General features: G+C 40.6%; 1 protein-coding gene across 4 annotated transcripts in view; it reads left to right on the plus strand.

Annotated features, from left to right (window-relative positions):
* The window catches only part of b3gat1a (beta-1,3-glucuronyltransferase 1 (glucuronosyltransferase P) a), a 432840-nt gene that overhangs the window by 364226 nt on the left and 43533 nt on the right, over positions 1 to 25081 (plus strand). For 2 of the 4 annotated variants that reach the window (XM_034167983.1, XM_034167984.1), the window contains exons 5-6: positions 22733 to 22804; positions 22900 to 23411. In XM_034167983.1, the coding sequence (XP_034023874.1) occupies positions 22733 to 22804; positions 22900 to 23411 (584 nt within the window). The remainder of the gene's footprint in view (positions 1 to 22732; positions 22805 to 22899; positions 23412 to 25081) is intronic. The other 2 variants (XM_034167985.1, XM_034167986.1) reach the window with 2 other exon arrangements.

The following is a 25081-nucleotide window of genomic DNA, read 5'->3' on the forward strand; positions in this document are numbered from 1 at the left end:
GTGTGTGTGTGTGTGTGTGTGTGTGTGTGTAATATATATTATTTATGTCTAATTCACAAATTTGATTATAAATTGATAGTTACCACTGAGCACTTTTTAAGAAGCTGATCCATTAGATAGTCAGATTTCAGGTGGATTCCTGGGATATTTCAACACTGAGAAGATGTATGCGACACATGAATAGATTACTAACAGGGCTTTGTATTTGACTTTCAGATAAAAACATTACTAACCTCAATGTAGGTCCAGAGGGTAGTTTCATTATTATTCCATTGCCTTTTAATTAGTACGCGAATGGCTCATTAATAGCCTGATAATTTTGCTACTTTGTTTGCAAACACTGGAGGTGACTTATCATAGAATGGGGCCTATGTGATATTTATTAGAAGTAAAGTATTAATTAAATGTATTAGTGAATTACTTAAGTATTTCACTAATACATTTACTAATACATTACTAATTAAAAGGCAACTTAAGTATGCAGGGGTGGTAGCCAATTGGTTAATGTGCTTGGTTTCAGTGCAGAAAGTTCCAGGTTCAAATCCCACCCCGGCCACATTTCTCCATGTAATGTGGAGTTGCGTCAGGAAGGGCATCCGGTGTAAAACCTGTGCCAATTCAAAATGCTGTGGTGACCCCGAGTGCAAACAAGGGAGCAGCCAAAGGGACTTACTAATGAATTACTTAAGTATGAGTCATTCTTAATGAACTGTTTGTTACTAATTCATTATATATTTATTCATGCTTAATTAAGGCTAAATAAGGTGTACTTATGATAAAGTGCTACCTAATAGTCATTATGTCAACTTGCCATAAAGAAACAAATACATGTATATTTTGTTAATGTCAAGTAGTCATAATAAGGACATCACAAAACAAATTTAATGTCAAGTTGTCATGACAAAGACAACTTCTGGTCATGTCACTTTGATTAATGTAAAGGTTGTCATAATCAAGACAACCCAAAAAATGTCAACATGACAAAAACCGAATGACACTTAATGACAGCAGTCATAAACGTTTATGACATTGACATAATGTTTATGACACTTTCATGACTGTGTCATGTAACAGTTATGGCAGCATTCAAGTAAAGTGTTACCGAACAGGCAGACTTGAACTACTTACGGCATTGACAGTTCAGACCAACACAGCTGATGACTGTGAAATCATAGATCACATGGGGGCTTCCCCAGATTTGGGTGAGGGATTCTGGGAAGGACAAAGTGACAGCAATTAGTGTAGAGAGGCACAGTGACGTCATTGGCTGGTCTCTCCCTGGCTGCTAATCCAACATGGCAGAAAACGCTGCAAAACAGCTTCATTTGTGTAAATCTAACATGTTTCTCATATATTATGTAAAAGCTAGCGATAAATAAACACTTCTAAAATTAAAAACACTATTTTTGTAACCTGATAACACCTTTGGAGTGACTTACAAAACATCTCACAGATGTCAGCATGCACAATTTGCACGCATCACCCCTGGTCAAAGACAATTTCCTCTCTTTTAAAAAGCTCATGCATGGATTTCTGTACAAATGAAATTTTGTCAGTTTAGTGAAATTCTGGTGGCCCTGTCCCTTTAAGCGCAGAGAAATGAGGACTCCAAAACAAAAAAGAGAAGAGTGTAGTTCAAAGTCCAATATGAACAGTTTCCAGCACGGCAGTCAAAGTCAAAGGTGAAGCAACGGCCCAACACACCTTTAGCACACGCTGAGAAATTGTAACCACGACTAGACTCTGAAATAACTCAGAGACACTTCACAGCAAAGAAAAACTAGAATTAGGTTCAGACAGGCATAATACCCACAGGAGATGGAAAGAAGTTGGCACAAGGAGCACAGACATTGGGACTCACCCAGGCAACGTTACGGTAGAGAACACACTTTAGAGAACAAATCACAACCAGTGACACTAGTGCAAGCAGGCAAATAAACTAAACAAAAACCACCTGGCTGGCCCGTGTGTGAAAACAGAGACATGTGACTGAAAATGAACCACCACAATACTGGGAAATAAAACCAGAAAGAGACAAAAACTCAAGACTGACAGAGTCCATGCCCCCAAGTGAGTGTGCGCAGGGATGTGGAATACAATACCATCTTAACTTTGCTTTAACTGTATTTATGCTTACATTGCATCCAGAAAGTATTCGCAGCGCTTCACTTTTTCCACATTTTGTAATGTTACAGCCTGATTCCAAAATGAAGTCAATCCCCCCGCCCCCCCAAAAAAAAATTGTGCTCACACCCCATAATGTAAACATGAAAAAGTATTTTTTTTTTTTATTTAAGCAAATGTATTCAAAATAAAAAATAAATAAAAATAAACTAAACCTAAAAAAATCACAAGTACATAAGTATTCACACCCTTTGCTCAATAGTTTATCAATTACAGCCTCAAATCTTCTTGAATATGATGCCACAAGTTTTGTGCACCTGTCTTTGGGCAGTTTTGCCCATTCCTCTTTGCAGCACCTCTCAAGCTCCAACAGGTTGGATGGAAGCGTCGGTTTCTATAATTTTTAGATCTCTCCAGAGATGTTCAATGGGATCCAGGCCTGGGCTCTGGCTGGGCCACTCAAGGACATTCACAGAGGTGTCCTGAAGCCACTCCTTTGATATACTGGCTGTGTGCTTAGGGTCATTGCCACACTGAAAGATGAATTGGCTCCCCAGTCTTAGGTCAAGAGCACTTTGGAGCAGGTTTTCATCCAGGATGTTTCTATACGTTGCTGCATTCATCTTTCCCTCAATCCTGACTACTCTCACAGCTCCTGCTGCTGAGAAACATCCCCACAGCATGATGCTGCCACCACCATGCTTCACTGTAGAGCTGGTGCTTGGTTTCCTCCAAACATGATTCCCGGCATTCACACCAAAGAGTTCAATCTTCGTCTCATCAGAGAATTTTGTTTCTCCTGGTCTGAGTGTCCTCGGGTGCCTTTTGGCAATCTCCTGGCAGGCTGCCATATGAAGGAACAGTTTCCATTTAGTCACTCTGCAGCAATCCACCAATCAGGCCTGTATGGTAGAGATGGTAGTAGAATTTTGAGGAAAAAAAATAGGAGTACAGTGCTGTGAGTACTTTCTGGATGCACTGTGCAGATGACACATACATGCATATGGACATACACTGTTACAATGTTATTTTTGCAATAGCAAAGTATTTAAATGGCTCATGTTGCTTATTTCTACAGTGCCATGGCCCCTTGGATGCTGCCACTGTTTACATGTATGATTGCTATCTTGTCTTAATTTTCCCGGGAAGTTCTTCAGTTATCAGGCTCCAGCTGCCTCATGGGATAGCGTCATGTAGTCTGTGTATGCACCATGGAGGTAGCAGGGGTTCCAGGTACCATCCAACTATTTACTAATTAATGAATTCCTAGTGAGTATTCAGATACCCTACGGATTGTGATTACTATACACTAAGCTAGTATGCTTCTTCAGATGTAACCCAGTAAAACCCCCATTACACAGGGACAGGGTCTGTCCAGGGGTCCTGGTGCGGTCATGAAATTGCATCGAGCGTGCATGTGCATGTGCCGAAAAAGTGCTGATGTCCACGTCTTTTCACAATTCCTGTGCTAGTCAGACAACGTCCCGGATAAAACATAGCATCCAGTTTGGAAATGAATGGCACATTCCACTGTTACAGGAGTTTTTGTCATGGAAAGAGGAGCCTCTCTGCTCCTCTTTCCATGTGAAATCTTAAAAGTGAAATCTGCCGGAAAATGATTGATGTCCAGCTCTTGTGATAACCAGAGAAAGTGCAGACGACGGTCCGGCTCCACAGAGCCATCCATTTAGAAATGATCCGGTGGTTTGTGGCTCTCGATGGCAGCATGGAGCGTGACGCGCCGAGCATCCTTAAAGCCGTAGTAACGGTCCTTATTCTCTGTGAAGCCCGTAAAATTTTCACCGAAAGCCAGATACATTTTTCTAATGGTTTCCAGCTGCCAGTCTCTAACAGTTTCTGAAAAAATTCTGATGGAAAAAAAGCCCAAATCATTCCGCCATTTTCTGACAATGAAAATCCGCCGAGGGGGTTGACCACTCCTCACTCAAAGCCTGCTCACAGGCGAATGACGCAAACAGACAGGCGTGGAAAAACTCACACATGCGCACGAGGGTTCAAGCTTGTCTGACGCAATCACACGTGATTCAAATCCATATGGTTTTTGAAAAAAATAATAAGGTCGGATACTTTTCTAATAGACCTTGTATATAACATTTGCCAGTGTCATCTACTGAAAAACAGCCCCACAGCATGATGTTCCCACCTCCAGACTTCACTGTTGCTATGGAGTTTTGGGGTAATGTGCAGTGCCATTTGACTTCCAAACGTGGCATTCAAGAGTTCAGTTTTGGTCTCATCTGACCAGACTATATTCTGCCAGTATTTCACAGGCTTGTCTACATGTTGTACAGCAAACTTTAAATTTTTAAACTTTAAACTTTAAATGAGCTTCAATATGCTTTTTCTTCAGCAATGGAGTCTTGCATGGTGAGCATGCATACATGACATGGCGGTTGAGTGCATTACTAATTGTTTCCTTAGAAACAATTGCACTTGCTAATTCCAGGTCTTGCTGAAGTGGTCCTCGGCTCTTGGATCACTCTTTTGATTATTCTTTTCACTCCTCTACCAGAAATCTTGTGAGGAGCACCTGGTCATAGCCACTTTATGATGAAACAATGTTCTTTCCACTTTAAGATTATGGCCCCAACAGTGCTCACTGCAACATTCAGAGGTTTACAAATTCTTCTGTGAACAATGCCATTAGTATGTTTTGCAACAATAAGGCTGTGAAGCTCTTGAGAGAGCTCGTTACTTGTACCCATCATGAGATGTTTTTTGTGTGACACCTTGCTAATGAGACACCATAAATTGGTACTGAGCCAGCTGATAATAATTTGCACTGACAAGGGGCAGGACTGCTTTCTAATTATTGATAGATTTCAGTTGGTGGTTTGGCTGTCCATGGTTTTTTTGCACCGGGTGTTCAGTACTTTCTGTGTCTCATTTATTATTATTATACATAATTTATGGATATCTATGGTTTGATTTCTTTGTATGTGTAGATTACGTGGATTGTTACCAGTGTTGGGGAAAGTAACTTTGGAAAGTTACTTCATTAGTTAATCTATACAGTTATATTTTACAGTTACTTCTTACATTTACTTCATTAGCAGTTGCGGACACCTTGTCGGCAGCTGCTGAATGTAATTAATAAAGTTACTCATAATCTAATTTGGTTATTTTTAAGATTTAGTACTCAGAAAAGTAACTATTAGTTACTTTGCTGATTAGTTACTTTTCTGATTGCTCAATCTTACGAGTAACCAAGTTAGATTACTCGTTACCTTATTAGTTGCAAGTTTTCAGCAGATTCTAATAAAGTAATTGCATAAAGCTGCTAATGAAGTAACTGCATAAAGCAACTGTATAAAGCAACTAAAAAAGTAACTAAAAAAGTAACTTGTCAAAGTTACTTTCCACAACACTGGTTGTTACTGACATCTGGTGAAAATGTCATGTCAATAGCACTATGTTCAATACTTATTTTACCCACTGTATGTCAAATAAAGTGACAGATGTCCATGGAAATGTAACATCATCTGTAGCGCACCAACTCCATGGGAGACAACAACACACAAGGGCTACTGAAGCCGTTATACAGGTGTTTTTGCGGCCCCTCTGTGAACCTGGCACGTTTTAAGCTGCACAACTGCTGCCATCCTGTGCAACGGACACCTAAAACAAACCTTAAAAGCATTTTAATGCTCCATTCAAATGTTGATTGGAAGCGGCAGTTGGTAAACTGGATGATGTTCCATTGTTTTCAGCAAGACGATAATGCAAAATTCTGCCATGATGAGCATGGCTGTTGTGTGGGCCGCTGAAGAGGAGGTACTGCTGGCCCACCACCACCAGAGGGCGCCCTGCCTGGAGTGCGGGCTCCAGGCACCAGAGGGCGCTGCCGCATCATGGGAGTAGCCTGGGTGACAGCTGTCACCCATCACCAGACACAGCTGTTCCACTCAGCACAGAGGTATATCAGGAGGACGGCGTCTCCACCTCAGTGCCGAGATATCGCCTAAGACTAAGGTAGTATTCTCTGCATTTATATATTAACCAGCTAAACCTATTAAACCTTTTCAGGACTGGTGACTACAGATAGCTTCACTGTTTTGGATAAGTACTCACCTTCCTGCTGTTCTTTGACAAGAGGTGGAGGCGGCTTCTCCCCTCTCCGTTACTGGGTGCGGTCATCCACACCTGTGTGTTGTTGCTCTCTCCCGCCAGCAGTACCGGATCCGACGAGCGGAGGCAGTGGCCACCTGGGAATTCGGGACTTGGCGGTACCAGTATTTCCAGGGTTCGGTGGCAGAGGAGATCTGGGTGGTTCCGGTTCGACTGAGACGGACGTCTCCTACCTTCGAGCCTGCCCACACGACACCAGCGGATTCGACCCCAAATTGTGTTTGTTATATTAATTGTGCCTGTGTCACAGAAGTAAATCTTGTTATTTACCTTCTCCATTGTCCGTTCATTGCGCCCCCTGTTGTGGGTCCGTGTTCCAACACTTTCACAACACATGGCAACAGCACATCATGATAGCACTTGCTTTCAAAAGTTTGAAATGTTCAACTCTCAGCATTTACCGTAGCGGCAAGGAAAAATAAATACCCTTTCTCACGATTGGATTCACCTGAGTAAGGAGGTCAAGGGTGAATGAGCTTACCAAACCAATTTTTTGTTCCAATAATTAGTGCTAAATGCATTCTAATCAATAAAATGACAAGGGTGCCCAAATTTATACACCTGCCTAATTTTGTTTAAATCATTATTGCACACTTTCTGTAAATACTAGAAACTTCATTTCACTTGCAAATATCAGTGTGTTCGTCTGCTAAATGACATAGTTAACTGAAATTTCTGATCTAGACAAGAAATAATTTATAAAGGAAAATCATGAAAATTATCAGGGGTGCCCAAACTTAAATTATCGTCCATCTTTTTAACACTGAAAAATTACTGTGCCTCATGTTGTCACCTACCATTTGTCACTGGAGATGACAGGAATTCTGTTATAATGACTTCTATGACCATTTTTATACAATCAATATGTTAAGGCATCATAAGAGGCTCCATAAACTATAGGCAGAACCAAAATTTATTGCGTGGCTCATTTAACTCCTTTATCAAGACCCCTGATGATCTCAGGTGGTGTTTCACAGAAAAAGAACGCCCGTACAGTAATTGGTTGTTGTTAAATCAATCTTCTTTGGCTTGTGGCTGCTCCTGTTAAGGGTCACCACAGCAGGTTATCAATCTCCATCTGCCTCTGTCACACCAACCACCTGCAAGTCTTCCCTCCCGATGTCCATAAACCCAATCTTTGGCCTTTCAGCTGCCTGGTGGCTCCATCCCCAGCATCCTTCTCCAATCTTCACACTGTATCTCTCCTCTGCATATAGCCAAATCATCTCAATCTAACTTCTGTCCTGTTGTCTCCAAACTGCCCTACTTGGATTGTTCTTCTGATATGCTCATATAAAACAAATACAGTTGGTCACAAAGAATAATTGAGGGTTGCACACACACACACACACACACACACATAACTGTGATACAAAATAGAGTACTGATGGACCAATGAAGAGATTCGCCTTGAGAATTATCGTTATTCTTTGCCAAATTCAAAAAATATTACTATATTTTCATTTTCTCATATGCTGATTTATTAGGATGGCTCTATATTAACACTACTATATATTACTATAAAATGCGGCTTCTCTTTGCTTTTTTGTTTTTGTTTCACATTTGTTTTTGCTGCCCATTTATGTTTGTTTGATGACTTGCATATAGTTTAATCCTAAAATAAATGGCATTTAAAGCTAATACTTCCTATGTTTATAAAATGTATACTGCTTATTTCTTGGTTAATTTGTGCAAGATGTGCTTCCAATATTTGCTGAACAATAAAAGTTTAATTTGCTGATGTTGCTGTCAATTATGAGCACAAAGAATAACATCTATACACTAAGTGTGGACAGATTGATGGTCGATACTAAACGTTGCTATTGCTATTGGATCGATTCCAGTATGATGGGATCGATAATTTAGTTTGTTTCTCTCTCCTGTGTACAATATGTTGCTCCTGTTTCGTCAAAAAGTAGAAATTACTGCGCAAACACCGCTAAAACCACTCAAAGCAAAAATCACAAAATCATTTAGTGCTCAGATGTTTTCAAATTTCGCATATTGATGAGCCTATCCCAGTAGTTTTCTATCCACCTAACCTAAATGTCTTTGGATGTGGGAGGAAGCCGGAGCACCTGGAGGGAACCCACACAAACATGGGCAGAACATGTAAACTCCACACAGAAAGGATCCAGGTGGAAATCAAACCCACAAACTTCTTGCTGTGAGACAACAGTGCTAACTAAGCCACTGTGCTGCCCATATGCTAGAGATCAATTTTTTTATTGTATGCATATTCATCAGTTGTCCAGCAGGTGTCAGTGTTCAGCATGTATTCCTTTTCTTATGGACTCCAGAACAATGTTTTGTAAGGTGGGCGTTGCAAAGCTTTGTAAACATGACAACAGTATTTTCAGTTTGCTGTCACTAAGGTATTGTACCACAAGAATTTAAACTGGCCAAAGTGTTACCACTGTACAAAAAAAAGGTAACAAATATGTATGAGGCAAATGTAGGCCAGATTCAGCCAGGTATATGAATATGTTCAGTCAGATAATTTGTTGCACTATCTACAGGCAAGCTTTCGAAAGTCTCATTCAACAGATTCATGTTTGATAAAATCGGTTAAATACAACAAAGGTGAAATTGTTCATGGCAATTATTGTAGAATGGTCTTAGTTTCTCTTCAGAAGGCTTTGGCTTAGTGGTTGGCATAATGCCTCACAGCAAGAAGGTCGTGGGATCGCTTCCCACCCTTTCTGTGTGGAGTTTGCATGTCCCTTGCATGGGTTTCATTTGGGCACTTTGATTTCCTCCCACAATCAAAAACATGCTTATTTAGGGTCTGCTCCTTTCTCTACCCCTGATCAAGGCAGAGTATCGACACCTGGAGTTGGTCCCTGTGCACCGGACTGTGACTGCTCACTGCTCCTAGTGGTTGGATTGTGTGTAACTGTAATTAGGATGGGTTAAATGCAGAGGACAAATTTCATTGTATGTGTGTATACGAGGTCTGTTAGAAAAGTATCGTACCTTTTTATTTTTTTCAAAAACTATATGGATTTGATTCATATGTTTTTACATCAGCCAAGCTTGAACCTTCGTGCGCATGCATGAGTTTTTCCACGCCTGTCGGTTGTGTCATTCGCCTGTGGGCAGGCTTTGAGTGAGCACTGCTCCACCCCTCTCGTCGTTGTTTCATTGCGAGGAAATGGCGGAATGATTTGGGCTTTTTTTCCATCAGAATTTTTTCAGAAACTGTTAGAGACAAGCAGCTGGAAACCATTCGAAAAATTTATCTGGCTTTCGTTGAAAATTTTACGGGCTTCACAGAGAATAAGGAGTGTTACTACAGCTTTAAGGACGGCCCACAATGGTGCACGGCGCACAGGCTCCGAGGCGCCATCGAGAGGCAGAAACCACCACATCATTTCTAGCGGAGGCTTCGCGCGTCACGACCGATTCGCTGATGAAGCGAGACAAAGGAACACCTCCGTTTCGGAGTGTTAAAGGACAAGTTGGGACATGCCTATCTCGGCTTTCAGTGCTTACCAGTCGAGTGAGTATAAGAGAAATTGTGGAGAGCTGGGCTTGTCCTCTGACACTCCGAAATGGAGGTGTTCCTTTGTCTAGCTTCATCAGCGAATCGGTCGTGACACGCGAAGCCTCCGCTCGGCTTTCCATGACAAAATCTCTTGTTAAAAGTGAAATCTGCTGGAAAATGGCTGATGTCCAGCTCTTGTGATAACCAGAGAAATTGCACACGATGGTCCCAGCTCCACACAACCATCCGTTTAGAAATGATGTGGTGGTTTCTGCCTCTCGATGGTGGCTCGGAGCACGGCGCACCGTGCGCCATTGTGGGCCATCCTTAAAGCTGTAGTAACACTCCTTATTCTCTGTGAAGCCCGTAAAATTTTCACTGAAAGCCAGATAAATTTTTCGAATGGTTTCCAGCTGCCTGTCTCTAACAGTTTCTGAAAAAATTCTGATGGAAAAAAAGCCCAAATCGTTCCGCCATTTCCTCGCAATGAAACGACGACGAGAGGGGTGGAGCAGTGCTCACTCAAAGCCTGCCCACAGGCGAATGATGCAACCGACAGACGTGGAAAAACTCACGCATGCGCACGAAGGTTCAAGCTTGGCTGACGTAAAAACATATGAATCAAATCCATATAGTTTTTGAAAAAAATAAAAAGGTATGATACTTTTCTAACAGACCTTGTATGTGTATAATTACATTAAAGGCTATATTGTATTATATCTCATTATTTTGACATGGTTAACCATGGCATTCTGATTTACAAATTATACGCCTTGGGTTTTACAGCTAATGCTGTTAAATGGTTCAACTCTTACATGCCACATTAACTATTTGGTTTCTACCTGACAGATGTCATGTCTGAACCTGCTATGGTAATGTGCAGAGTCACTCAAAGAAGTATCGTGGAGCCTCTAGTATTTCTGTTGTATGTAAACAACATGGAGGTAGCAGTTAAGTGTAAACTGTTGTTATATGCTGATGATTTCAGTTCCAGTATACCAATATGTCGCAGGCTATCAAGCACAAACGATAAGCAAAACAAACTTATCAGGACTGCACTCCATTTTCAAGCCAGAACTCATTTAGATTACTCGTGCTTCCACAGTTTAATTGGTTACCGGTAGAGAAACATGTAACTCAGTTTAAGTTATGTAATGTTCAGCAAATGTTCATGGTAACTGTCCCAGATATTTCCAAAACTATTTTTGTTATGTCTCTGAGGTACACAACAATAGAATGAGATCTAGTCACTTCATTATTCACTAAAAGCTACACCACAAATACTGGTAAAATTTATTGTCAATATATTGGTGCTTTTAGTTGGAATCAGTTGCCATCAGGTGTTCAAATTTGTGATAATCTTAACTGCTTTAAGAGAATGGTAAAGTAATTTTTGCGCAACAGTGTTTTGGAAAGCCAGTCTAGCCAATTTGTGTAAATTTGTCTTATTTTAACTGCTTCTCTGTTTTAGTCTGTTTTTTTTTTAGTTTTTGTTTTTAAATTGTATTTATTTTAGTTTTTTATTTATTTTTAATTTATCTATATTTTATCAGTCTTTGCTGCCTATATTGCAGTTGTTTTATGTGTGGGCCACAATGGAAATAATAAGTCGACTTTTTTGTGTTATCCTTGAAATTCCATGATAAATGTATTATATATGCACATGTTTTAAACAGATTGTATTTTGTTGTACCTCTTATTTGGAATTTCTAAAATGAATGAATGACTCAATCAATCAATTTGTATTACCAAAGAAAAAAGTTTTGGCATCATCCCCACCCTTGCATTTTATCCATCTTTTAATTCCAGTTTTACTTTCCTGTTCTGTTGTATATTTGTAATGTATTTGGCATCATAATTTTCCCACTGGTCAGTCACTTGGCTTGTTATCTGATGACCACTTGAAGACAAGGGCCACAAAATGCAGGTGGCTCACATATCTAAGGACTGTTACATGGATTGATGTAGTGTAGCAAACTGACGTTTGAATCTTCATTCGGTAATCTTAGAATTTCGTGAATTATAATATAAGATAAAACTTTATTGTCCGTAAAATGAAATTTAACTTACATGAGCCGCCTAAGCCCCAAGACATAAAACACATCAAACATTCATCATAAAATAATTTTAAAACTAGTATGTGGTCTGCAACAATGTGTTCATCTGGTCTCCATCTGATTTAAAAGTGCGATGGCGTGTGACACAAATGAATTCCTGTATCTATTCCTCGTGTAATGATGCACTCTAAAGCGCTTCCCAGAAGGAAGAAGCTCATATTCACTGTTGAGAACATGGGCTGAGTCTGTAGAGTCGTAAGGCTTGTTTCCTGCACAGCTCTGTGAATTTGTTCTCCACCGAGTGACCACAATTTTGGAGCAGATGTTGAGGAGCCTCAGTATCCTGTTCTTCAACTGCACTGAGAGGCCACAGAACCACAAAGAGCTGCCATACAGCAACACACTCTGAATGGTAGCTCTGTAGAACTGGTCCAGAATGACTGGACTGGCTCCAAAGGTTTGGAGTCTCCTTAGAAAGTATATTCTCCGCTGCAGCTTGTTGCACAGTCTATGTGAACACTCCAGGAGAGGGCGCTGTCCACATGCACTCCTAGATATATGAATGAGTCAGACTGTTTAATGATTTCCTGATGTATGACCACAGGAGCAATGGTGAATTGAGGTTGGCCAAAGATAACTTCCTCAGTCTTGGCCGAGTTTATGAGTGCGTTCTGGTCACACCACTCAACCAGGCTTTTGACACAGTCATGGTACAGACCTGGTTGTTCTTTTCCTAAGAGTAGTGCCACCAATGCTGCGTCATCTGAAAATTTAATTAGATGATGGTTAAACTTTTTTTATGACACAGTCATTGGTGTAGATGGTAAACAGTACAGGGGAACTGACATAGCCCTGAGGAACCCTACAGTTTGTACTGATCAGGGGAGTGTGTTGTTTATTTTGACCAGCTGTAATCGGTCTGTGAGGAAGGAGTGATACCAGTGGATAAGGTAGGTGTTGACCCTGAGTTGATGCATTTTTGAGAGTAAAATGTCATTTTTATTGTATTGAATGCAGATGAGAAGTCGATAAACAGCACTCTTGCATAGTTTTTAATTGATGCATCCAGATGTTTTGACACCAGGTGCATGAGAGTTCCTCTGCAGATGATCAGTTAGCTGATCATCTGCAGACGAATGGTCTATTTGAAGAGTTTCAGTCAGGTTTTAGAATTCATCATAGTACAGAAACAGCATTAGTGAAGGTTACAAATGATCTTCTTATGGCCTCAGACAGTGGACTCATCTCTGTGCTTGTTCTGTTAGACCTCAGTGCTGCTTTTGATACTGTTGACCATAAAATTTTATTACAGAGATTAGAGCATGCCATAGGTATTAAAGGCACTGCGCTGCGGTGGTTTGAATCATATTTATCTAATAGATTACAATTTGTTCATGTAAATGGGGAATCTTCTTCACAGACTAAGGTTAATTATGGAGTTCCACAAGGTTCTGTGCTAGGACCAATTTTATTCACTTTATACATGCTTCCCTTAGGCAGTATTCTTAGACGGCATTGCTTAAATTTTCATTGTTACGCAGATGATACCCAGCTTTATCTATCCATGAAGCCAGAGGACACACACCAATTAGCTAAACTGCAGGATTATCTTACAGACATAAAGACATGGATGACCTCTAATTTCCTGCTTTTAAACTCAGATAAAACTGAAGTTATTGTACTTGGCCCCACAAATCTTAGAAACATGGTGTCTAACCAGATCCTTACTCTGGATGGCATTACCCTGACCTCTAGTAATACTGTGAGAAATCTTGGAGTCATTTTTGATCAGGATATGTCATTCAAAGTGCATATTAAACAAATATGTAGGACTGCTTTTTTGCATGTACGCAATATCTCTAAAATTAGAAAGGTCTTGTCTCAGAGTGATGCTGAAAAACTAATTCATGCATTTATTTCCTCTAGGCTGGACTATTGTAATTCATTATTATCAGGTTGTCCTAAAAGTTCCCTGAAAAGCCTTCAGTTAATTCAAAATGCTGCAGCTAGAGTACTAACGGGGACTAGAAGGAGAGAGAATATCTCACCCATATTGGCCTCTCTTCATTGGCTTCCTGTTAATTCTAGAATAGAATTTAAAATTCTTCTTCTTACTTATAAGGTTTTGAATAATCAGGTCCCATCTTATCTTAGGGACCTCATAGTACCATATCACCCCAATAGAGCGCTTCGCTCTCAGACTGCAGGCTTACTTGTAGTTCCTAGGGTTTGTAAGAGTAGAATAGGAGGCAGAGCCTTCTGCTTTCAGGCTCCTCTCCTGTGGAACCAGCTCCCAATTCGGATCAGGGAGACAGACACCCTCTCTACTTTTAAGATTAGGCTTAAAACTTTCCTTTTTGCTAAAGCTTATAGTTAGGGCTGGATCAGGTGACCCTGAACCATCCCTTAGTTATGCTGCTATAGACTTAGACTGCTGGGGGGTTCCCATGATGCACTGAGTGTTTCTTTCTCTTTTTGCTCTGTATGCACCACTCTGCATTTAATCATTAGTGATTGATCTCTGCTCTCTTCCACAGCATGTCTTTTTCTTGGTTCTCTCCCTCAGCCCCAACCAGTCCCAGCAGAAGACTGCCCCTCCCTGAGCCTGGTTCTGCTGGAGGTTTCTTCCTGTTAAAAGGGAGTTTTTCCTTCCCACTGTCGCCAAGTGCTTGCTCACAGGGGGTCGTTTTGACCGTTGGGGTTTTTACGTAATTATTGTATGGCCTTGCCTTACAATATAAAGCGCCTTGGGGCAACTGTTTGTTGTGATTTGGCGCTATATAAATAAAATTGATGATGATGATGATGATGATGAGAGTGGCCACTGCATCCTCTGTGTTTCTTTTCTGTTTATATGCGAACTGACAGAGGTCTAGTTTATCCTGGACTAACCGAGTAAGCAAAGGTGTGATGATTTTCTCCTTTGACTTAATTAAAACTGAAGTTAATGCCACGGGTTAGAAGTCTCTACATTCTTTTGGACAGGTTTTCTTTGGAAGTGGTATTACATGTGATGTTCTCCAGGCTGTGGGGACAGTATGCATGCCCAGTGATTGCTGAAATAAAGGATGTCATGCTACAGCAAGTGCCTCACTAAAGGTCTTTAAAATGAAGGCACTGATGTTGTCTGGGCCGGAGGACTTGCGTGCACTTCACGTATGTCACACTATTATCAAATTATTCAGCCACTTATCCGGGTCCAGGTCGTGGTGGCAGCAAGGCAAGCAGCTCATCCCACACAGTAAAAATCAACGGTGTTAAATTCACACTGCCAGTGTACATATGGTCCCACTCTGACTGAGAGTGGGACCATATGTACACTTCCCAATCCTCGGGTAAGTCCTGTAACTCTTCCCAACAGCTCAACAGCTGGGAAATATAATCTCTCCAGCATGTCATAGGTCTTTCCTGGGGCTTCCTCCTGGTTAGACCTCCCTGAAGATCTGCCTAGGGAGATGACCAGCATAAATCCTCACCAGGTGCCCGGACCACATCAACTGGCTAGAAGCAGTGACGTACTCAGAGTTCTTCCAAAATAGTCGAGCTTCTCACACTGTCCAGACCATAGGTGAGAATAGGAGAGTAAATCGACTGGTAAATTGAGAGCCTCACCTTCTGGCTCAGCTACTTCTTATCCACGACAGTCCGGTACAGCGGCCGTAAGATTTCAGATGCAGCCCAATCCAGCCAATTTAGCTCCACTCGTGAAAAAGACCCAGATATACTTAAGCTTCTCCACAGTCTCAGATTTGGAGATGCTGATTCTCATCCCAATCGCTTCACACATGGCCTCAAACCTGCTCAATGTGCATCAAAGGTCACTGCCTGATGAAGGCAACAGAACCACATCATCTGCATAAAAGCAGGGATGCAACTCTGAGGTCACCAAACTGGACACCCTCCAGTCCCTGTCTGCACCTTGAAATCCTGTCCATGAATATCACGACCAATATTGCTGACAAGGGGCAACCCTGACAGAGTCCAACACCCGCCGGTGACAGGTCTGCTGTAATGCAGAGAATGCAGACACAGCTCCTACTTTAATCATACAGAGACCGGATTGCATGTTGCAGCGAATCCGGTACCCCATATTCCCGCACCACCACCCCACCCTGAGAGACCCAGTCATACGCCTTTTCCAAGTCCACATTAAACATGCACACTGGTTGGTCATACTCCCAAGCCCCTTTAATACAACCCCAGTTCCAATGAAGTTGGGACGTTGTGTAAAATGTAAATAAAAACAGAATACAATGATTTGCAAATCCTCTTCAACCTATATTCAATTGAATACACCACAAAGACAAGATATTTAATGTTCAAACTGATAAACTTTATTGTTTTTGTGCAAATATTTGCTCATTTTGAAATAGATGCCTGCAACATGCTTAAAAAAAGCTGGGACAGTGATGTTTACCACTGTGTTACATAACCTTTCCTTCTAACAACACTCAATAAGCATTTGGGAACTGAGGACATTAACTGTTGAAGCTTTGTAGGTGGAATTCTTTCCCATTCTTGCTTGATGTATGACTTCAGTTGTTCAACAGTCCGGGGTCTCCGTTGTCATATTTTGCATTTCATAATGCGGCACGCATTTTCAATGGGCGACAGGTCTAGACTGCAGGCAGGCCAGTCTAGTACCCGCACTCTTACTACGAAGCCATGCTGTTGTAACACATGCAGAATGTGGCTTGGCATTGTCTTGCTGAAATAAGCAGGGACGTCCCTGAAAAAAGACATTGCTTGGATGACTGCATGTGTTTCTCCATAACCTGGACGTACCTTTTCAGTCAACAGATGCTGATTTTTGAACTTTGCGCTGGTAACATTCTGGGTGGTCTTTTTCCTCTTTTGTCCGGAGGACACAACGTCCATGATTTCCAAAAACAATTTGAAATGTGGATTCATCAGACCACAGCAAACTTTTTCACTTTGCATCTGTCCATTTCAAATGAGCTCAGGCTCAGAGAATGCGACGGCATTTCTGGATGTTGTTGATGGATGTATGGTTTTCGCTTTGCATGATAGAGTTTTAACTTGCACTTGTAGATGTAGCGACGAACTGTGTTAACTGATAATGGTTTTCTAAAGTGTTCCTGAGCCCATGTGGTAAGATCCTTTATGCAATGATGTCGGTTTTTATTGCAGTGCCACCTGGAGGATCGAAGGTCATGGGCATTCAATGTTGGTTTTTGGCCTTGACTGTAAATGATGAAATCCCTAAATTCCTTGCAATTGAACATGTTCTTGTTCTTAAACTGTTGGATTATTGATTCCACAGGTGGGAATCAATCGCATGACCTTTTCCTTTTGAGGCAACAGTGCTAACCACTCATCCACCATGCTGCCCATGACATGTGTATAAAATAAATAATAATCTTCATAGAAATACATTGAAAGTACTCTTAAAATTCACCAACAGGAAACACAAATTTCCTGACACCATCTTAAGTAATTTCAAATTTCTTACTGCACATAATGATAAACACTGAATATGTGAATAATTGGCCATCACATAAAAGTGTACTACAATACTTATTGTGGGGAGATGGGGATGTAAAGAAAAAAACATGTTGACATAGCAAATTACTACTTAAAATTACATCTGTAAAATCATTTTAATTGCTTATATGGTGCAGGAAGGCATCACAAAAGGTTTTTTAAAAATAATATATTGTTCTTGGCGTGTGTTATTTGACCCGGCTCTGCCCACAGGCTTCTTTTTGTGGGCACTTTAAAGAGGAGCTGTATGATTTGGCAGGATGCTCCCTGGCAGGCTCTGCTCAGCATCTGGCCATCTGCAGATTGTGTTAATAATTGTGATGCAGAGGGTAAAAAAAAGCTCTTTATGTTTGAGGTGTGAACGGCGCTCAAGCAGAACAGTGGCAAAGACTGACATCAGTTTTGGCACAGTTTAAAGTAATTAACATCCGTAATGATTCTATAATATTTTCTATCCATCATAACTGAGCTACAGGGTACAAAATATCACAACCTTTAGGACTGGATCTATTTGCGGTGTCACAGCGGGCTGTTCCCCATTGTTTGTTTGTTTGTGAGTCCTGACATTCTCTTGCATAGGTCCTGAATGGTCCTTTTTTGCTGTCTTGTAGCAGCAGGTGGGATCTCTGACAGTTCTGTGCTGTGGCAAAAGACTCACATAAACTCAGAGTTTGACTAACCACACTGAATCTTGCCTTATTATTACTTAATGTGATTATAATTACTGTGCTACACTTTTACAACCTGTATCCTGGATATTTTTTTAGCAATTAACATAATTGGTTCTACATAACCTTAATTTTGCACAAAAAGTTAATTAAATTTCCAATGAACTACTCAAACCAGTGCAGTATGTCATGATTAACACGTGGACTTGTAATCATACGATCATTGGTTCAAATCCTTGTTAGACTGAAGAATCACTCAGGGCCCTTGGGCAAAGTCTTTAATTCACAAGTTATTCTCTGTGTGTGCTAAACACCTTGCATGGCAGCATCCTGACTTTGGTGTGTGTGAGTGAGTGAGTGAGTGAGTGAGTGAGTGAGTGAGTGAGTGAGTGAGTGAGTGAGTGAGTGAGTGAGTGAGTGAGTGAGTGAGTGAGTGAGAGAGAGAGAATGGGTAGATGTGAAGCATCCCTGTAAAGCACTACATAAAATACCGTCTATTACATTTTATGATTTATAACATCATATTGCTAGCAATATTATTGCATTTGTATAAGGACTGGTGGTACCCGTACTGTAAACGTCGTGAAAATTCAATATCCACCTTCAGAGCACAGGCCAGAACTATCTTCAAAGACGGATTCAGGGTTGATATAAACCAGTATACTTAAAAAAAAAAATAGATAAAATGCTAAAACTAGTCAGTCATATTTCTTCAGACGTTGTTCTGCTACTGTGCCAGCAATTTTCCTCATGACATCCAGGCCACAGTAGCGAGCACATCATTATTATTAGTATTTACCATTTTTTGAAGAGATTTAGAGTGAGCCATTCTTCTATTTGCACTCGAGCCGGTGCAGCCAGCATTAAAAATTACATCCAATACGTGTAACCCAGACTGGACAAACTAAGTAACAAATAATAAATAGATACCCTGTAACACAACTGCATCCCGCTGATTTCACTTCATCTGAAATGGTACACAGCGTTCACGGAGAATATCATCCTGCTGTCCAATGCTGCTTCAGGCTTCATAACTTTCAATAGTTCAAAGTTCCACAAGACAGCCATTAAACATCTGATTGCCATCATTATTTTTGCATCTTCTGATTCTTTCATTTGTCCAGCCACAGTCAATAATCTGGTAAGCATAGACATCGCTAACAGGGAGCAGTGCTAACTGCTTCAGAGTCCTGTTTCCAAACCACACATGTCCTGTTGACATCACTAAGGCCCCATCCACACGGAAACAGGTTCAGACATATTTGCGTAAGTTTTGTATCATATTTGTCTTTTATCCACACGGAAACTGCATTTTTGGTGGCTGAAAATACTTTTTGAAGACATGCCCCAGATAAATCGGAAAACATCACCTTATTCCCATCGTTTTCACCTGGATGAGCAGTAGCTTATCTGAAACGATTATGTCAGCTCCCCAAAACTAATGATGTTTTGTTGTAACAATGCAATTTAAAGTATTTTTTTAAGTCTTGGTTGATCATTAAATGGGATGTATTTTCAAATGCCCAGTGACAAATAAAATAATGCAGAATTTCAGGTTTTAAAATAACTTTTTTTTTTTCTTGGTGGTGGGACAAAGCGCTGGCATCCTCTGCTTCAGGCTGAAAAAAGTCAGTGAAATCCTCATGCAACCATTTGTACAGTTTTGACTTAAGCCTGATTTATACTAATACAACTCCGTGGCTAAGCAATCGCATCCATGTGGGTGTGACACTTTTGAAATTCTCTCTCGCATTGGTTGGTGTTGCAATGCAGTAATTGGGGGCAAGACGTGAAGATCAAGGCAGGGACGTTCTTGCTGTCTGCACCGCCACTGCTGCAGGTCATTTTTTTCTGGACTAGTTTGTCCCTCAGTGACTTCCACTTCTTTATACAATCACTGACCTCCAAACCAACATTATCTAGCATTTCTCGCCATGAACTGCTGGTCATTTGAGCTTCTTTGTAGTCTTTCGACACAGTGTTGTAAAGGTGGTGACATTTGCAGAATTCTTCTGCTAAATGTTCCTCTATTTCAGGGGTGGCCAAGTTCGGTCCTCGAGAGCCACATTCCTGACACTCTTAGTTGTCTCCCTGCTCCAACACACCTGAATCCAATGAAAGGCTCATTAAAAGTCTGCTGACAAGTCTTTCATTGGATTCAGGTGTGTTGGAGCAGGGAGACAAGTAGGAGTGTCAGGAATGTGGCTCTCGAGGACCGAACTTGGCCACCCCTGCTCTATTTGATTCATGATGGAAACGTAAATTGGCATGCGCACTGCAAAAAATTTTAAATATGAAGGGAGAGGACGGCGTGAAACTGGAAAAGTGAACAATCACAGCCCATGCAGAATCAGTTTTTGGGAGGGGTACGTCAGGCTACAGAGAGGGGCTCGGAGAGGGTTCACAGTGATGCAGAGGGCTCTGCGTGGCTGCTACACACAACAGAGACAGAGTAGCATAAATCAGGCTTTATACCATTTCAAATATTTAAACCATTCACACACAAATCAAGTATAAAGTCTTATCTGACCTGTTGTGTTGTTCCAACCGGATTCATCATCACAGCCTGATGAAAACTAAGACGCAATTGTTCAGGCCTTCCAACATCTGGAAATACTTTTAAATTCTTTTCCATGGAAAGAATAAATGCAGTTTGTAAAGACGTCCCTCTGTATTTGTCTGCTCTCGGTGTGTTTTTCAGCCTGAACCAGAGGATGTCAGCATTTTGTTCCACCAACAAGAAGAAGAAGAAAAAAAAACTCATTGTAAATGCTGGAAGTCCATTCAGCAATTACTTTATTAGTGTCACAGCGCTCCATTTATTCACACCAGTGTTCGCCACAGGCATCAGTTGACTCTTCAGCATTCTGCTCAAAATGAAGAGACAAAAAGTATAATAATAATAATGTGACTTGTAATGTAAGTTTAGCTTCTGCTACTACAATGATTAGCTCTTACATTGATCAACTCTTCTTCATATTCTGTGGAGGCATTTATTGTGTCCAGCCTGAGGCACACCTGTGCAATAATCATGCTGTCTAATCAGCATCTTGATATACCACACCTGTGAGGTGGGATGGATTATCTCAGCAAAGGAAAAGTGCTCACAAACACAGATTTAGACAGATTTGTGAATAATATTTGAGAGAAATAAGTCTTTTGCATACACAGAAAATGTTTTAGATCTGAGTTCTCTCATGAAAAATGGGAGCAAAAACAAAAGTGATGCGTTTATATTTTTGTTTTAGATCTGAGTTCTCTCATGTAAAACGGGGGCAAAAACAAAAGTGTTGCGTTTATATTTTTGTTTTAGATCTGAGTTCTCTCATGAAAAACGGGAGCAAAAACAAAAGTGATGCGTTTATATTTTTGTTTAGTGTGTGTGTATATATATATATATATATATATATATATATACACACACACACACAAATAATGAATGTTTATGAGTTCAGTGGTACAAATGTGTCATGAGGTGAAAGCTGTAACATACAATTCAATGAGGCAAAGCCGACTTGAATGGTATGTTCCAGCTTTTACCGAATTAAGTATTCATTCTATTGAAAGAATGTAAAAACATTCATTATTTGTTTTATATAACGACTAAAATAGATCCTTGTCATTTGACATTTTATTAATTTATAATCAACAGAAAAGAGACTTACATTTTGGTTTTCCACTATTGCTAAAGTCCATATCGTGACGTGTAGTCCAGTGATGTTGTGCACTGACTTCAGACTTCCATTAAAAAAAAAGAAAAAAAAAAGACTGTGTAGTTCCTCAGTCCAGCCAAAAATCACATCAACTTTTCATGTGAACAGTTCTTCATGCATCCAGACAGCTTACAGCGGAGTGGATTTTGTGTGTGTGTGTGTGTTACAAGAATTAGCAGCGTCAGTTAGCTCAATCAAATCATCATATCATTGTCCCCCGCGCGCATGCACACAAACACACGCAGCCGGGTCAGCACTTGTGCGCGCGTGTACTACCAAAAACAGACTGTGTACATCCTCAGTGCAGTGAAAAAAAAAAATCACATCAGAAATGAGTCCAGCTTTTCAGTCCAACTTCCTGCCAACAGCCTCCAGACAGCACAGTGGATTTGTTTTGTGTGTGTGTGTGTGTGTGTGTGTGTGTGCGCGCATGATCACATGTGTGTGCACGTCGACGCAGAGTGCAATGGTACCAAACATATGGAACCAAATTTGCACTCTAAATGGAACCAAGCCACACTCTAATGCAATGCAACACAAATGGGATTAATTAATCCATGTCATGTGACATACAAAGCACCAATCAAATGACAAGGATCCACTCAGCCATTATATAAATATATACACACACACACATAATGGATTTTCCCCATTCACTCTCATTCCTTTGTTCCTAAACATTTTTTTTTTTTTTGAAAATGAATCATATGAAGCAATGGCAAAGGTGAATACAGGACTCAGAGGCTTAATTGCTAACAATGTTTTAATCTGATGAGGTTGTAAAAAAGTCACTATGAAATATAGAAGGGCCTGCAGAGGACCAGAGTGTCTGTGGCAGAGCGGAACTATTAAAAGAGGACGTGTTTTTTTCATGAAGCCCAGAATCTCACAGTTTGCTCTCTCCCCATGAAACCCCAAAGGCAACACTGGGGGAATAGTAAAAGACTCATCTCTATCGCTCCGCCTGCGCTTTCTCTCTGTCCATCAGCTGTGTTATCCTCTCACAGTGCCTGCTTTCACTTTTTTCAGCCTGTCACCACCTAGTAAAAGAGATCTTTATCATTCCAGAGAGGCTTGCAGTCAACCACCACCGGCTCTCAGGTATACTTTACCCCCATCGGGTTTAAGTCACCTGAGGCAAATAAACAAAGGGTTGCACTAATATCTATCATGTCTTTTTATCTCCACATCTGTAGATGACAGCATCGAGGGCAAAAAAGAGGCAGGCGGCCAAACGCAGGACTCCAAGGAATACTGTTCCTCAGATAAGGACATTGTGGAGGTGGTGAGGACAGAGTACGTGTACACGCGGCCACCACCCTGGTCCGACGTGCTGCCTACCATCCACATCATCACCCCGACGTACAGTCGCCCGGTGCAGAAGGCAGAGCTGACGCGGCTTGCAAACACTTTCCTCCACATCCATAACCTGCACTGGATCCTCGTCGAGGACTCCCAAAGGACAACTCCTCTTGTCACGCAGCTCCTTAGAGAAACAGGACTCAACTACACCCATCTCAATGTGGAGACGCCCAGAAATTATAAACTGCGAGGTGACACTCGAGATCCCAGAATCCCGAGGGGGACCATGCAAAGGAACTTGGCCCTGCGGTGGCTGAGGGAGACCTTCAATGTCAACAGCAGCCAAGCGGGAATCGTCTACTTTGCTGATGACGACAACACGTACAGCCTGGAGCTGTTTGAGGAGGTACAATCTGTTGGTTTTTCACTTTATTTTCACACAAACACATCAAGTCAAATCAGGAACCAAATGAAAGGCAAATGATTAAGGAAAATATGAATAATACATACAAAAACTCTTCATCACTGTCGTCAGATTGCTGATATTGTTCCTAGTTACAAAAGCACATGCTCCCATCTGTAATGTTTAGAGCAACAGTTCATGTCAGAGCCAGTGTATTCTATTTAATGTTTGCAATGAAAATGTCATTTAGCGATGGTGGTTTGCATTTTGTCAATTTTCATTGCTGACCTGCATTTTTATTTTGTTTTTGAGCAAATGGCAAAACATTCTCAATGCTTCATCATGCCCGAATAATTGACACTGAAATCAGTTCTGATGAACAAGAAAAAAAAATAGAGATATGCTGTAATTTATGAGAAGAGTTGGCTATATTTAATCAGGCTTTATAACATTTTACAACAAACAGTGATTGCCTTGGTATCCACCATACCTGGATTTTGCAAATAATATTAATTGACAAAAACCCATTTTAAAGGTATATGGAATCAAAATCAGAAATGTTCAGAAATACAGTGTCTGCTAAATTCAATTCAATTTCATTTATTTTCATAGTGCCAAACCCACAATCCTTTCTGCAGGATTACATAAAGTTGTTCTTGTGTGTTTTGAGTGTAAATAATCAAAAAATATTTGTCTGTATCTATATTTTTTTGCAGAAACGCATTCTGTCTGTCTGTCTTTCTCTCTAACTCCATTCACTGTTTACCTCGCTTGCCCATCTCTCTTATATTATTTCTCTCACTGCTGACTTCATACAAAATTCTTTCCACACAGTTTTGTGCATGCATGACTGTGCTGTTTGGCTATTACAACATAACCACTGCAAAACAAACCACAAAGCAACAATTTGCTTCTCTGACTTCAATTTGCTGTCTCTCTCACTGACAACTACACCTGTTCCTAATCCATCATAAATGTATCATTCACTAGCCATCCAGCAGGTGGCAGACATGTCTGTGGGATATTACAGTCAATACACAGTTGTGTTTGTCCTCATTTTACGCCCATTTATAATGCACTACACTTAGGCTTTTCCAAAGCCCAGGAGTAATTTTATTCTCGAGTCATCATAAGACAGCTGTCTTTGTGTTCTCATGTACTAGCAGGTGACAGTGAGCATTCTCATAAAATTACTGGCAAAACCTAATTAAAGACAAGCAAATTGTGTCATAAACTGTAGAAATTGTCCTACCTATCCAAATCTTGTAAATTATGTATTTTTATCACACTTTTTCTTAGAATGTACTAGTTTCTGCAATTAAAAAAAAGGGGAAAAAATTGAAGTCGGGGGAGGAACACAACAAAACATAAGATTTTAATCAAAATTCAAAAACGGCCACCGATATCAGCACATTAAAAAGTTAAATTGAGAAATACTTTTTAAACGCATGGCACAAAACAAAGAGATAAATGTTGTCAATCAATCCTGAAGCCTTAAATTCAGTGTAACTTGAGTGGCTCATGCTGCATCACATCTGCAGGGTGGCAGGAAGTGTAAATTCTCAGTCATAGTTTGGGGATTTTTATTTTCCCTCCATGAAGGATCTGGTGGTACTTGAGAAGTGTTTTGGCATGTGATGAGTGCATTTTACACAGTCTATCATGACACCAGC

Source organism: Thalassophryne amazonica, chromosome 4 (genome assembly GCF_902500255.1).
Source record: "Thalassophryne amazonica chromosome 4, fThaAma1.1, whole genome shotgun sequence".
NCBI lineage: Eukaryota > Metazoa > Chordata > Actinopteri > Batrachoidiformes > Batrachoididae > Thalassophryne > Thalassophryne amazonica.